The sequence below is a fragment of the Panthera uncia genome (genome assembly GCF_023721935.1).
Source record: "Panthera uncia isolate 11264 chromosome E2 unlocalized genomic scaffold, Puncia_PCG_1.0 HiC_scaffold_19, whole genome shotgun sequence".
Lineage (NCBI taxonomy): Eukaryota > Metazoa > Chordata > Mammalia > Carnivora > Felidae > Panthera > Panthera uncia.
Window position 1 is genome coordinate 32,131,256 of NW_026057588.1, and position 15,286 is coordinate 32,146,541.

General features: G+C 60.1%; 1 protein-coding gene across 5 annotated transcripts in view; it reads right to left on the bottom strand.

The window, feature by feature from the left end:
- Positions 1–262: 262 nt before the first annotated feature.
- KIFC3 (kinesin family member C3) overlaps positions 263–15,286 on the bottom strand; it is a 43,071-nt gene continuing 28,047 nt past the window's right edge. For 3 of the 5 annotated variants that reach the window (XM_049622344.1, XM_049622346.1, XM_049622345.1), the window contains 16 exons: positions 12,055–12,120; positions 11,383–11,526; positions 11,006–11,245; positions 10,308–10,481; positions 9,528–9,675; positions 9,316–9,446; positions 8,051–8,162; positions 6,650–6,831; positions 5,736–5,840; positions 3,909–4,039; positions 3,233–3,356; positions 2,900–3,029; positions 2,580–2,809; positions 2,224–2,358; positions 1,769–1,877; positions 263–968 (listed from right to left, as the gene is read on the bottom strand). In XM_049622344.1, coding sequence (XP_049478301.1) covers positions 943–968; positions 1,769–1,877; positions 2,224–2,358; positions 2,580–2,809; positions 2,900–3,029; positions 3,233–3,356; positions 3,909–4,039; positions 5,736–5,840; positions 6,650–6,831; positions 8,051–8,162; positions 9,316–9,446; positions 9,528–9,675; positions 10,308–10,481; positions 11,006–11,245; positions 11,383–11,526; positions 12,055–12,120 — 2,187 coding nt within the window. In that variant the 3' untranslated portion in view covers positions 263–942. Of the gene's footprint in view, positions 969–1,157; positions 1,187–1,768; positions 1,878–2,223; positions 2,359–2,579; positions 2,810–2,899; positions 3,030–3,232; positions 3,357–3,908; positions 4,040–5,735; positions 5,841–6,649; positions 6,832–8,050; positions 8,163–9,315; positions 9,447–9,527; positions 9,676–10,307; positions 10,482–11,005; positions 11,246–11,382; positions 11,527–12,054; positions 12,121–14,030; positions 14,091–15,286 lie in introns of those variants that run through there. The other 2 variants (XM_049622343.1, XM_049622347.1) reach the window with 2 other exon arrangements.

The following is a 15,286-nucleotide window of genomic DNA, read 5'->3' on the forward strand; positions in this document are numbered from 1 at the left end:
CGAGGGGAGCCAGGCTAGCCCAGCCCTACCGGCTGTGGCTCTCAAGCCTTTGAAGAGCCATGGTTTCCCATCTTCTAGGATGGAGGCGATAAGATGTGTGGGTGGGCCAGTTGTGACAAGGGTGGCCAGGGGGCACTGGACCTACTCGGTCATGGCCTTCGGGAGAGGCCAGGAGGGCTGTGGGTGACCAGCTAGCAGCGTGGAGCCAAAGGCTCATCCCCATAATCTGACCAGGGCCTCACGAGACCAACTGAGACCACACTTGTGTAAAAAGGTTTTTATTTTAAGTAAAAATGGCTAAGCTTCCAAAAGTTCTTAAATAGGATTTCAAAGGGGGGAAAATGTCAAGAGGCCAGTGAGCAAGGAGAGAGCCTGGTACCAGGCAGATGAGGGGAGCAGCAGAATCCCCGCCCACTGGCCTCCTGCCAGCCATAAATACAGGCCGGCCCTCGGCGGGGAGGGCCGTGCCCCTATGTACACCTAGAACACTATGTACATGTCCAGCACAGGGCCCGCATGCGGCCAGGGCTGCCCCAGGGTGCCCACCAAACTGCCCAGGTGTCATGGTTCCTGTGCCCCCCCGGGGGCTCCTCAGCGCACCCACTAGAGACGGGCCCGGCAGGCGGGGGAGGGTCAGACCAGGCTGGGCGAGAGGACCACCTTCCCGCATACTCCTGCCCTCCCCGTGAGGGCCCCCTGATGGCCCGGGCCTGCCAGGCAGAGTGGTCCATCCCTACCCTTCCGGCCTGTGCCACTTGAACCCACAGCCACGGACGAGAGACACCATTTCCTTCTGAGCATGTTTCTCATCTCTGAGTGGAGACGGGGTGGAAGAGGTGCCTCCACCCTGGCCTTTGCCTCCTAGGCTCCCAGTGCTACAGCAGGAGCGGGCCAGCAAGGCCTCACGACCCAGTCCCCGGTCTGGTAGGGTGGACACGTCCATCACACAGGCACCGGCCTTGACTTCCCTGCAGGAGGGGGAGGAGGGGTTTGTCAGCCTCTGTACATAAGGGCAGGAGGGAGCCGGGCAGAAGCGCACAAACAGCAGGCAGCAGGACAGACCCAGCCCTGAGCAGCCATCTCCCCGGCACAGCCCTGCAACCCAAGATGGCCAGGCAGGTGGGCAGGTAGGCCCGGGCCACTGCCCCCACACTCACCTGGAGACTCTGCAGCCCCAGCCGTCAGGCTGAAATCAAAGCAACAGACGTCTCACTGGTGGGCTTGCCTTGGGCCAGGACTCCCCAGGATCCTGCTGCCCCTACCTCTTTGCACTGTAGCACCTGCCAGGCCCTTCTGTGAGTGGGGCCAGGCAGGGGGCTGGAGCTCTGCATTCCAGTCCTACAGCCAGGCTCACTCCTCACCCGGGACACGGGCTGGGCCCTGCCCCCCACCCTCCCTAGGAGCCAAGGCCCAGAACAGGGGGTTCCTGGCCTGCTTTGGAAGGTGTGTATTGCTGGAGCCCTGCCTGGGAGAACTGGGTCCTGGGCCTTGAGTCAGCAGCCCCGCTAGGAGCCCGAAGGGCTGCTTCCTTCTTACACTATTCCCTCTCCAGGGAGCCTGTGCTTTCCCATCTGTGAAATGGATCTAGCACGGTCTGCCCTGACTACTTCCCAGGGCTAGAAAAAGTGGTAAAACAGGTTATGGATGAGTTTTATAAACTTAACCAAAAAGGAAAACAAAAAGTCCATTCAGGCAAGGGCAGTCCAGTGGCTATCCGCCTGTAGGGGAGGCTCACCCACCCACCCTGGCCCACTCCCTAAAGGCTCACCCAAGGGCTGCAGCTTCCTCCGGATGGAGCCTGGGCGGCTGGTGGTCCCGGAGCTGGGGGCTGAGTGTGCTCGTGCCGAGGGCTGTGGGGTCTGGCAAGCCGGCTCCCACTGTGGGCAGGGATGAGCAGGTGGGCGGGGGCCGTGGTCCTGGCTCCCCGCCTCCACCGTGCTCAGTTAGTGCAAGAATTACATGAGATAATACATGCAAAGAAGAAAATGAGTTATAACTGAGCACCTGTGTGCCAACCTGCAACCCGCTGGGGACCTCCCCAGGTTATCTCTGAGGTCAAGGCGAAATATTCAGACCAAGACTCCCAGGTTCAAGTTCTAGGTCCACCCCCTTCTGGCATCTTCCCCTCTCCCGCCGCTCTAGGCCGTCTTCCATCCCAGATCCTCCTTCCTGCCCCTGACTTGGCCATGCCAGCCCAAGATGGGCCCGTGGCAGTCACCATACCTCCAAGTGCTCCTGGCTGGACCAGGACCCGAGCTCTGCCCTGCGGGACCCAGGGCCCAGCTCCACAGAGCGCACCCTCTCTGCAAACTTCAGGGAGTACAGCGTCTCGCTGGTGTTCTTCTCCACGGGGGACACCTAGGGGACACGAGAGCTCACTCTCCACCCAGGCCAACAGGCCTCCCTGACAGAACTGGAGGGGGCAGCATGCTCACTGACTGAAGCTGCAGAGGACGAGGGTGTCCCTTCCCTGCACAGCCTGATGTACGGGGGCCACAGGGGGAGGGGGTCCCTGGTCACGGTGCTGGCCAAGCCTGACACACGAAGGGCCACCCTGCCTGGCCAGCCGAGGCCCTCACCTGCACCACCATGAGGGTCTTGCTGTCTCCACTGAGCGAGTCCTGCAGCAGGTAGGTGAGTTTGGAGTTGCGGAAGGGCACGTGGCCCTGGCGGGAGCGCAGGGCGGCGATGACGTCCCCCAGGGCTGATAGCGACTTGTTGATGTGCTGCGCCTCCCGCAGGCGGCTGCCCTCAGCCCCTGACTTGCCCACACGCTCCGAGCCGGCCAGGTCCACCAGGTTCAGCTTCCCTGTGGGGAGGGTGCCGGGCAGGTCGAGGCCGCCCCAGTGGGGGCAGGTGCCAGGGGTCTTCGGCCAGGCCGCCCGGCGCCCTCACTCACCCGTGGTGCGGAGGCCCGTGCTGCAGTCCACCCCGCGCACCGTCACGATGAGCAGGGCGTGTGAGCGGGAGCTGTGCTCGTTCAGGTTGGTGAACTCGGTCGTGCGGTTGGTGTGGCCAAACTCAAACACCTGGCAGGGAGCAGGGAGGGCGGAGGCACAGGGTTTGGAGTGAGGTCTTCGCAATCACCCTGTCCCCGAGGAGGCTCACCCTACGCACTTTACAGAGGAGGAAACCTGCGGACAGGCTGCATATGTCCTGCTCCCGCCCGGCCCCACTTACGCGTGGGGGCCTCCCTGGCACTTCCCCGCCTCCAGGTGCCCCGGCCTTGCACCTTGTTGATGTCCTCCACGCTCTGCACCCGGAACTCTGTCAGCCCCGGCACGTACAGCTGTCCGCTGCCGTCTGGGCACAGCCGGATCTCCAGCTTCTCCTGGGGCTCCTGCCCCAGCAAGTCCCTGCGGGGACAGACGACACGGTCACTCCCTCCTCCCGCTTCTGCCTCTGCTTGCACTGTATCCCGCTCCCCCATCACCTGGGATGTTCCCCCACCCCATCACACCCTGAGGAAGCCTTCCTTAACCATAGGGCTAAGCCCCTCTCTCCTCCAGCTCCTCCCCTGCACTCAGTCTGCTGAGGGGCAGAGGCCAAATGTTCCCCCCAGTCTTGTAGTGGTACTACTCCCGCCCCCAAGATGCACGGAGCTCTTGTAGGCAGGGCCCCCCAAGTCCCTCACTCTCACTTATCACCACCTGGTGCAGCCTGCAGGGAGACTGGGTAGACTCGGCAGGAAAAGCAGCACCTGGGTCTGGTCTAGGGGTCCCGGGGGGACTGACAGCAAGGCCTTCTCCCTGCCGCCTCCGGTGTGGGGCGGGGGCCGGGGACCACCCGATCCCTGGGCTGATCCGGACACGTAGCCCCGACTCCGACATTCGTCACACACAGCTCTGCATGGCCCCGCGGACCACAAAGCCACTGGGCGGGCCGTGCCCCGCGCCAGAACCGCCCACCTGAGGACCTCGTTGTAGATCTCAGCAGCGCTGACGGTGATGGTGTAGTCCCAGTCGGACGCCTTCTCCTGCACCTCGGAGAAGAGCAGCTGCAGGGCCCGCTGGTTGATGCCTGGGTTCTCAGGGGTCCCCTGGGGGCAGAAGCAGGGCCCCAGTGAGCCAGGCCTCTCCCCACCACAAGGGGGGGCCGTGCAGATGCCCATGTGGTATCTATGGCGACCCCTCACGGGCCAGCCTCCCTGTCCGTGCCTAGTGGTCCGCCCCAAAACGCCCTCCACTAGCTGCAAGCAACTTCATCGCCTTGGGCCTCAGTTTCCCCACCTTTCCACAGCACTGCCCTGCCAGGACCAGCCTGAGACGTAAAGCAGAGGACTGGGTGAAGCACCCGGCGCGGCCCTGCACAAGGGGCCGCTGAGCACCAGGTGCACACCTGGTCCTGGGGGACCACCTGGGAGGGGGCGCTGGGAACCTATGATCTCCGTGCCACCGCCTAGAGGGTGGCTCACATCAGGGAAGCCACGAGCTGGGCTCTGTGGGTGGCAGAAGGGGGGCACAAGCAGAGGCACGTGTGCCCTGAGGCCGGATGGGCTGGCCGGCCCTTCTAGAAAGAAATCTGGAGTCTTCACCTGAGCGGTCACCTCCCCTTAAGTAGCCCACCCACGCCCCTTCCCGTCTGCTGCTCAGGCCTCCTTGCCAGGCCTCAGTACCCCTAGCATGCTCCAGCCTCGCAGCCTCAGCCCTGCTGTTCCTGGTCCCTGAATGCTCTTCCCCACACACGCCCATGGCTGGCTCCAATGCCGCCTCCTGGGGAGATGGCTTTATCTTCCCCACCAACACCTGATCTGATCCCTCCCTCACTGCTGATTCCTCATAGTCAGCTGTAAGTTTTCTCCCTGGCACCTGCCAGGACACAGCTCGATGTGCTGTGAGCACTGAAGCCTCCCCACTGGTGGGCTGGCTCCTGGGAGCAGACACTCTGTGGCCAAACTGCCCAGCGCCCAGAACGGCACCTGATATACATGGGCCTTGGCAGGCACTGCTGGAGATGTTCCTGGGCGTCACCCCAACTCTGAGCACCCAAGATAGGGTTAGGAGCCCCCCCAAACCCCTCGCTCCCCCATCTTGCTTGGCCTGGCCCCCACTAACCAGTCTTCACGAATCCCAGAACGAGGGCAACAGTGGGGCCCAGACTGGAAGGAAAGAGCCATGATGACAGCCTGTCACCTAAAGGTGCCTGTCTAGCCTTCTCACCCCCCTCCTCAGACACTGGGACACCTGTCCTCACCCCTTCCCAGAGAACCACACAGCACCCTCTCAAGAGCCAGGCACATGCTAACAAACCAAAGAAACCCCCAAGGGCCGCCTTCCATTTTTACCTCTGGTTGAGATTCTTCCTCCCCTCAAAGCTCCCATCTCCCACTGCCCTTCCCGGAGGGGGGCTTGGCCCCAGCAGCAGAGACTGCCCTCCTCCATCCCCATACCCCAGGGCCCAGCATAGGGCAGCCATACGGCAGGAGCCCAATAAATGCACATGGGTGAAACAAAGGTCCATCCGGGGAGATGCAGAGGTGGTCTGCCCTGGGCTCTAACCTCAGGCAGAGACCCCTCTGGTGCCAGAGCTTGTGGGCATTACACCTGCCCCTCCAGAACCACAGGGGTCCATCCCAAGTCCACCTGAGCAAGGTGCCCCTCTCTTCAGGCCTGGTGCCCCAGGCTAACACAGATAACCACCAGCTCTGCTCCTGTACCAAACAAAACCCGCAGACACAAGGGCAGCGACGGGGTGGGGTCCTCACCGAGCCCCTGCCCCGCGCAGCGGGTACCCACCTCCATCGTGTAGGTCTTGCCGGCACCCGTCTGGCCATAGGCAAAGATGCAGACGTTGAAGCCGTCAATACAGGAGGTGATCAGGGCTTGTACCTCCTGGAACACCTGGGGAGGTGACGGGATGGAGATTGCAAGCCCCCCCTGGGTCACCCACCATTTCCAAGTCCAGCCACCTCCCCTGACCATTCTCTCCTTCAGTAACAGTACAACGCATATTGTTACTGGCGAGTGGCTCGCTGTGGAAGAATTTCTGACTAATAAGTCACTTACAATAGGCATCAGTCGAGCTGCCAAGACTGAAGGGAAGACAGGGCAGTGCCTGCTGCCCAGCCCTGGAGCTCAGGGGCCCCCACCTCTACTTCTCTGGTACCAAAGGAGTGCTCAGTGAGTTGAAGGCAGAGGGCAGCGTGTGCCCGGCACCCAGAGCCTGCCTGTACACCAGCAGACAGGGCGGGGCAAAGGTAAAGCCCAGCACAGGGACAGAAGGGCACAGGCAAGACAGGCCTGGCTGGTCAGCTGGGGCAGAGATGAGAAAAGAAGGATGCTGAGACCACATGGCTCTCACAGGCCAAGGGTTCCACAGTGGGGCCCAGGAGCAGCGGGGGAGTCCCTAGGCAGACCAACATAAGTGCACCCGGCTGGAGAAGCAACGCCCGCCAGGGTCCTGTGGCTGGGCGGGGCCACGTAGGTGCCACAGGCTGTGCATGAATCTCCCTCCCTGCAGAGGCTTCAATCTTAGCTTCCCACCCTCTTCTCTCCTCCAGTGGAGGGAGCAAGGCATCCCAGCGCCCCACGCCTCCCCATCGTGTCCTCCCCACTCTTATACTTCTTTCGGTCCATGCTCCCATCATCTCTCCCTGTATGTCCCCCCACCCTCCACTGCTCTGTCCCTTTCCCCACAGGGCCACACTCACGTCCTGCTGTGAGGCCCGCGGGGAGAAGACCTTGTCCAGCTCAAAGGACACAGGCTTTCCTTTGTGCAGTAGGTGGATGATGGAGTCATCGTCAGCATCGAAGGTCACAGCATTGGTCGCTTCGGGTCCTTCTCCGTCCTCTTTGGTGACTGGCCTGACACGAGCAATCACCCGGATATTCCCTGGTTTGTGTGGGGGAGGAGAGAAGGGTACAGGCTGGGTCAAGATCAGACTGCCTCTACACTGGCATCCTCTGGTGTCCTGAGCAACCCAGCGGCTCAGGAACCTGCTGCCTTCTAAGCAAGGCCCCCCAAGGAAAGGTAGCCCACAAAGCTGTGATCACTCACACTATCATGAATTCAAGTATCAGTACCCTTTCTTCCTGGGCAAGCCAACTGAGAGTGGGAGCTTCACACTGGGGACAGGGAGGAAAGGTCAGTTGTGGGGCTCAAGCCCTGCGCCCAATCTGGGTGGGATACCAAATGGACGCTCTCTGTGTGTCTGGACTTCAGTTTCCTCTATACGATAGGGCTTGGGTTCCAGTAAGCCAAGAGACTTATTCTGTCATTCTAAAAGGACACCATGGATGCCAGGACAGGGCCTGGGAATCAGGCAGATAGAACCAGGCAACGAGGCAGCCCTGGGGTGTGTGGGCACATAGATCTGATCGCTTCAAGCCCTTCAGTGGGATCGCAGTGGAATGAAGAACAAACTCCCCACTACAGCCAGAATCTTCACCTTCACCTGTACACTCCACCTCACCATCCAGGTCCAAGGTCTGGCTGCACCTCCTCCGGGAAGCCCCCTGACACGCTCGACTGTCAGACACTAAGGGGCTCTGAGAGCCCCTCCCCAGCCCCGGTAACAGGGGCAGTGTTGAGGTTCTCTGGGTGATTAATGATCACTGCTGCCCCAGCTGAAGCGAGCACCGTGAGGCCAGCGACAGCATCTATGTGGGCTCGCGGCCATGTCTCTGTCTGGAACAGCACCTGGCACACAGCAAGCACTCCCTAGACCTTTGTGTAGCAAACAGGTACCCTCAAGCTTGGCCAGGCCGTTGGTCAGAACAAGCGGCATACCAGCCACCCCCACCCAGTGCCTCAATAGCCCACCTGGCCCCTCGGGGCCCAGGGGTCACCTGCCATGGGCACTGGGGTGAGGGCTTCAGAGTTGGACGGATCCAAGTCCAGATCCAGGGCAGACTGTTTACGAGCCATGCGGGTTTGAGCAAGCTCCCCGACTTCTCTGGGTTTCCGGATCTACAGAGACGGAGCTACAGCAGCCCCTCGGTGGCAGGGCACAGCTCCAAGGAGTGGGGCTGGGCTGGGGGGAAGGGCAGCATCACCTCCGAGCCAGCTTGGGACCCCTGTGCCAGGGCCCCCCAGCACCCCCGGCGGTCACCTTTCAGCCGCACGAGCTCATTGTGGCACTTCTTGCGCAGCTGCAGCTCCCGGCGGTACTTGCGCAGGAGCTCCTGGTTGTTGCTGTTGACCTCCTCGATGGCTTGGCCGATCTGGTGGGGGGTGCGCAGCGCTGTCACGGGCTGGCTCCACCGACCTGGCTTACCACGCTGCCTGCCACCTCCCCACCGCCACCCAGCAGCTGCTCACTGCCTCCCGCCCTGGGCTGAGTACTTGATGTCTGCTGTCACAGGCCAACTCTTTCCAGTAGCCCCTGTGGGCATGTACTGCTGCCAGGCCCATTTTACAGAGGAATAAACTGAGTCTCAACGAGCCTTATTGCTCTGCTGATGAGCAAACAGCAGGACTCAGCCCTCACTTCACAGCACTAGCACTTGACTACAACAAGATTCAGCTGGACCCAAACTCCAGCTCCACCCTCAAGTAGCTGGGGGGACCTAAGGCAACCATCTCAGTCGTCGAGCCTCTTTTTTCTCCTCTGTAAACTGGGGAGAACACCATCTAATTCGCGGATCTGTAGGACTTGGTAGGTACGGACCTCCACGTTACACTTCACGAGGGAAACGACCAAAATGCAGACCGCGCATGCAAATGTTGCCCTTCGTTGGGTAAAAAGGGAAGTGTGTACATGCACGCAAATACATCAACAGGCTTCATCGTGCTCAGAACGCTCGGGGGGTAAATTCTGACAGACATCCGCCTCTGGGGAGTAGGCCAGGGTGGCAGAGAGAGGCCCTTCCTTTCCTTCTGATGCTCTTCTGCATAGTTTGAACTTTCTACCACGTCCATGTATTATTGACATAATTTTTTTCACAGAAAGAGAACTATTTTCTATTCCCAAAATATATCAGTCTCTCTACCCTGCAGGACTGTTGTACAGATTCAAGGAGCTGACAGCTATAAAAGGCTTAGCACGTAGGAGGCACTTAAGAGACGCTGGCTATTCTCATACTGTACAAGTATAGCTTTAAAAAAGTCAAAACTAACAGATGTAAGAATATGTGCAGCATGTTTGAGATATAAGAATACATGTAATATGTTTGGTTTAAAGCATCACAATAAGGCAAATACCCAAATACCTGCCCCTGACCAGTGTGTTTTTCAAACAGGGTCTGGGGGTGGCAGTGTGTGGGTGAGGCAGGGGGGGCTACTGTCTGGGGGGCTTCACCGCATTTTGGAACGGAGCCCTGGGCTCCAGGGCCTCTCCCAGCCTCCCCCGGCCCCTCAGCCATGAGCTGCACTCACCTCAGCCTTGACGCTCTTGAGAGCCTCCTGCAGGAGCAGGGGGAAGCCACGCACCTGCCGCTTGAGCCCATTGTAGTCGTTGGTGAGGGTCCGCAGCGCTGGCTGCAGCGTCAGCAGGTTGGTCCGGACACCTATGGGGACACAGAGGTAGAAGGTAGACAGGGGGAGGGGCTACGGCACGGGGCAGGCCAGGGCCCGGCCAGCCGGCTCACCTGCCAGGTTCTCGTGCACAGCCTTCATCTCCACCTGGGCTCTGGCAAAGGCCTCCTCGATGGCCCGGTTCTTGTCCTCCTCCAGGGACTGCATCTCCTCCAGCATCTGCCCGTGTGCCCGCTCCAGCTCTGACTCGTACATGGCGATCTGATGGCCAAGACCAGAAGCTCAATGTGTGTTGGGGGGGGAGAAGCTCAGAGGGGGGAAAGGGAGAGCCAGAAAGAAGCCCCTCACCTACCCCACAGCCCATGCGAGCAAACACTGACCCCTACATGTACACATAGACACACACACAGACACATACACAGACACACACACAGAAGGGTAGATGGCCATCTCGCTCCTCGAAAGGTCTGGGAGCTCCGTGCAGCTACTTCCTTGCATTACCCCCGGCACCAGCCTGGGTCCTGGCACATAACAGGTGCACAAGCTACAGGCCCCAGAAGGGCAGGGGAGAGCACTTGTTATACAGTAGTGACCAGGGTTCCTTTCTAAGAACGTGTGCGCTAGACCCTGTGTGAGGAACCTTTAATGATTATGTCCCTGAGCCCCACTGGGAGGGGAGTTCTGCGATCCCATCATTTTACAGATGAGGAAACAGACACAAACAAAACTTGGCCTTGGTCACGCAGCCAGCAGGGAGAGAAGGGACCGGAACCCAGGCGCATCGGACCCCGGAGCGCTGACCCGCCATACTGTGTTGAAGGCCCGCCTCTAGCTTTCCAGCCGGGCGTGCGCATGCTCTCCCACAGCTACGAGCGCCCCCGCAGCCCACGCACCTGCGCCCGGAGCTGCGCGGTCAGCTGGTGCGAGCTCTGCAGCTGCTGCTCCATCTCCTTTAGCACCTGCCTCTGCATGGCCACCTGCTCCTGCAGGTGCTGGTTCCGGGCCTGGGACTCGCTGAGGGCCTGCTTGGTCTTGGACGACTCCACTTCCACGGTCTTGATGACATACTGTGAGGGGAAGGAGGGACGGGCGCGTGGCGGTGCGCAGGTGCCTCGACCTCACCCGGGGGCCCTGAGACGCAGCTGGCCTTGGGAAGGGACCTTCAGGGACATCCCGCCAAGAGCCCCCAGAAAAAACTAGAGAGGCCTCGAGGTACTGGCTTCCCAGGATGCTGCAAGGGCCTCCTGGAATGCTCTCATCTAATTAGCCCACCAAGAGCCGGGCTGTGGCCCCAGCCTGGGCACAGGACAGACAAGAAGGGCAAAGATGAAGGTAGAACCTCGCGGTGCGTCACATCCATGCCTGGCACGCACGGGCACCTCAAGCCTCAGTCGCCAGATGCCCGCTACGCGCCTGGCCCTGGACAGCAAGAAGAGGAAGGGGCAAGACTAAGGGCAGACCTGCAATGATTCCTTCAACCACCTGCCCCTCCTCATTCACCAAGACGCTTAAGCCCCTCCTCCGGGAGGCCCCGCCCTGGGCGCGGGATGGAGAGGGCGCTCCCAAGGCCCTGCACGTGGCCACGGCTCACCTTGATTGGCGGCGACTGGGCCCGCAGGCTGGCGATGGTCTCGTGGCTGTCCCGGAGGCGCCGGCTCAGCCGCTCCTCCTCCTGCGCCTTCTCGGCCAGGCAGTCCTTGAGCCGCAGCTCGACCTCCGCCAGCCGGTCGGTCTTCTGCTGCACCTCCAGGTTCAGCTCCGAAAGCATGCCCTTGTTCTCCACCACCTCCAGCTGCAGCTGTGACAGCTTGTCCCGGAGCTGGGCGCTCTCCTGCAGGCAGGCGGTGGCGAGCGACGCCGGGACCCAGGGAAGGACAGACAAGCGGGCAGGGATCACTGTGAGGAACTGGGTCACCGTTGGGGACTGAGCCCTCTGGGACCGGGTGGGGCCGGGGCCAGCCCGCTCACCTGGCTGTGCTCGCAGCCCGTGCAGGGGGCCACCGGCTTGGCCCGCAGCTCCTGCAGCTCTGCCTCGAAGCGCCGCATCTCCTGCCTCAGCCGTTCATTCTCCACCATCAGCAGGTCCCGGTGCTTCTCCAAGTCCGTGCCTCCCTGTAGACGGCCAGAGCACAGGGGACGCATGTGAGGTGGAGAGGGTTACCAGGGCAGGGGAGAGAGGAGTCAGGTGGGGAGAAGGAGAGGGAAAGAGAAAGGCGGGAGAGGGAGGGAAGAGAGCAGGAGCTCCAGAGGAAAATGAGAAGACAGGAGGAAAGGGGAGCTGGAGGGACGGACTTCACCCCGCCCCGTTCATTCTATTTTCCTGAGTGTGAAAGTAACAAGAAAGTCGTATTTATACACAGAGATCACACTCCTATTTTACATCAGCAAACGAGAATTAACCTCCCACCCTTTGGGGGTCACATGACCTCTGAGGACCTAGTGAGTGGAGACAAGTATTCAGGGAGCGTCTCCCAGGCAGGATGGCAGTCTGATGGGCACACGGGCAGCCCCGGCTTGGGCTGGACGTGAGGGCCCTGGAGAGATGGGGTCGCACATCCCATCTGGAAGGGTCAGTCTGCATGAGACCCGGCCAACCCCCGCCTCCCCCGCCCACCTTAGGATGGCAGTGTTGAGCCTCACCAGCTCTGATCGAAGGCGGCTCACTTCCTGGGCTTGGCTAATGAGCTTCTCCTTCAGGTTTTCCACCTGCCAGCACAAAGCCACAGTCACAGTCACGGTGAGCCTTGTTCCTCACCTCCAGCCCACACCCAGGCCTGATCTCTCAGCCCCAGCCCTCCCTGTGTTCAAGCATCAGGCCACACCTGGGACTCCAGGTGACACACACCTGCCCCATCCCAATAGCCTTCAGCACCCTCTCCCACTTCAAGACCCAGGTAGCCTGGGCTCTCAGGAAAGTCTGGGGAGCAAGCAAAGCAGAGGTGACCCGTGTACCACCAAGCCCACGCCAGAGGCAGCTCCCTGGGAGACTCAGAAGGCTGACCTCAGGACGCCTGCCTTGCATCGGCCCCTGCGTCTACTTAGGTATTTGTAAATATATATATATATATATATATATATATATATATTCCTTAAAAAGGCTTCCAAATTGTATAAACTCTAGGCTCTACAAAACCTGGATCAATCAGTCCTTGCCCAAGTCCTAAATTTTTCCACTTCAAGTGGTTCCTGGTGAATCTGCCTGTGGAGACAGGTCTGTCAGTGACCAGGGCACATCTCAGACCTGTGTCCACCCCAGCTCCCAGCCTGTCTTGCTGGAGAGCCATGACCAGCAGAGGCTATTAGAAAGAGGAGGGGTGCACGCTCTGTGAGGAGGCAAGGGTGGCCTGGCTCAGCCAGAGCCCAGGGCGGGTGCAAGCACGATGCCAGTTCCGAGAGTGCACATCCCAGGATGGCGACCCTCCCCTAGAGCTGTCCCCCCACTGGCCATCCTCCTCGCAGGCCCCAAACCCTGGTTCTCTATCAGCCCACCTGCAGGAACCTCTCGGGAGATAACCGCAAATGCAGCCAATGACTTTGGCACCAGCATTCATTAGAGCATGTTTGGCGGTTTTCTTGCAGAACATTCTATGAGGACCATACCCTACCATACCTCACCTTGAGAAGGCACAGTGAGAGTCAGACTCACTCGGCGGGGGCTTAGGAGAGGTGGGTTTTACACAAGCGGACCACGAAGCGCTAGGTTCTTATTACTAAGCGACAGGTGACAAAGTCCCCTGCCTGCAGGGGCCAGCCAGGGCCAGGTAAGGCAGGTGAGGGGCAGTGCAGGATTGGACACCTGCTATCCACCCCTAGGAGGCAGCCACAATGCACTCCCTGCAGGCCGCGGCCAGAGACATGCAGGCCCACGTCTCCAAACGTCTGACCTTTCAAGACAGGCCAAATGTTGGGATTTGGGGGTATGTCAAATCTCCCCACTTTACATGGCTGAGATGTCATCAACAGTGTGTGAGTAGCATGGGCAGCATGCAGACCAGGCCTGTGCCACCTCCGATGCCCCCTTTTGCTGAGACCCTGGTGGAAGGAGCACTCAGATCCCCCGGCCTTAGAGGGGAGTGAGGGACACCTCACAGAAGGCAGCCTTTCATTCCTTGGTGGTGAAATCGGGACTAGCGTGAATCCCCAGCATTAAGGGAATGGTTACGCAAGTTATGGCGTATGTACACGCAGACTAGTGCGTAGTCGTCACGGTTAGGGTTAGCAGAAGTTTTAAGTGACTTGGAGAAAGGCTCCCGAACATAGTTAAGTCAAAAGTCCGAAAACAAAATTGTGAATGTAACACCAAGAAGCAGAAGTCTCTGGACTGTAGAATTCTGCCAAATTCTTTATGCTTTTCAGTAACTTGTAAGCCTCAAAGAATACGTACTCCTCTCATACACACTCCCCCCATCCTGATATAGGTGGGTCTACCTCCTTTTGAAAGGTTGAGTCCCCCCACCCCCCCTTCCTTCCCTCAGAAAGCACCCCAGGAAGATCCACTTGCACTGAACAGGTGCCTCAGACAGGCTGCTTCCTCAGCACCGGGCTGGGTGTGCTGGGACCTCGCCACCAGCACTCAGCCCCAGATGCAGCGAGAATGGGGTTTTCCAAGTGCTTACTTGCGGGGTCAGGACGCCTGCCTGCCACCTGCCTGTAGCCCAGGCTCCTGCTCCTTTCTTGCATCACAATCAGAACTCTGGGCACTCCTAGGCTCTACCTGGAATTTCTGAGGGGTGCCCCAAAAGGAGGTGGCTACAAAATGGGGCAGGCTAGGGGTGAGGGTGAGGGGTTGAGGAAGAGGCTATAAAAGACTCCCTTTGTCAGAGATGTCAGACAGTCATCTCCTGGCTTGTCTCGGACAGCGGGGGACATGGCCCACCAACACAGCAGTGTGGCCTGTCAGGCACCAGTCACCGCCGTGGTGCATGGTGACCGTGCCCCGGCAGGCCAGCTGCATTTGGGGCTGAGAAGTCAGGATGTGTGCTGCTCAGGAGTGGGGCCACTGCCCTCTACCCAGAGGGGTCTATTTCAGGAGCAGTGAGAGCAGAGAGCGGGGTGCTGAGGGTGAACCGGACCAGCGAGGAAGGCCTTCCACAGGAGAGAGCCCCCAGAGGCATCCTGTCCACACCCACCCGGGCTCTGAGTCAGCGATCGTGCTGGCATCTATCCGCAAAGAGGGGAGGGACCTTCTCTATTACTCATCACAAGCCCCGACCCCGGCAGGTGACCAGCACGCAGTAGACACCCAATGAACACTGGAAGTGACAGCAGACAAGCGGCATGCACACTCCTGAGGGCAAAGAGCCAGGCCGAAGGGGAAGCAGGTCCCCGGCAGGCTGCTGTGATGGTGCCCAGGAGGGGATGATGTCAACCCCAGGGCTGACCAAGGGACCAGGCTAGATTTGTGCAGCGTCCCTTCCCAGGCCCAGGCTCCTTGTCAGCCGGAAAAACCGGGTCATGGGCCTGGTGCACAGGGCCTCAGTGGGAGCGGTGAGCCGGGGCCCATCTGACACAAACCCACATTTCCATCTCTCAGCAGAAGTGGGTCCGGTAGAGGGTGGGGCTGCCCTGCGCAGGTCTGTGTTCTCAGCTGTCTGCTCCCATCAGTGGAGACAACCTGCTGATTACCTCCCCACCTCCCACCGAGCCTGGCTCTTGATCACCAGCTGTCTGTCCTCTGAGGAAAAAAGGGCTCTCCCAGTGGCGAGACCAAGGTGTTGCTGAGCTGAAAAGGCAAGAGGTCCCGGGACCCAGAACACCCTGAGGAAACAGAGGCCAGAGGGGCGGCCCCCGCAAGCACCCCATCCCGTCACCAACACACTCCCCCTCTCAGGACATATGGCTACATGACTGACTGTGCCCATCTGGCCCCATC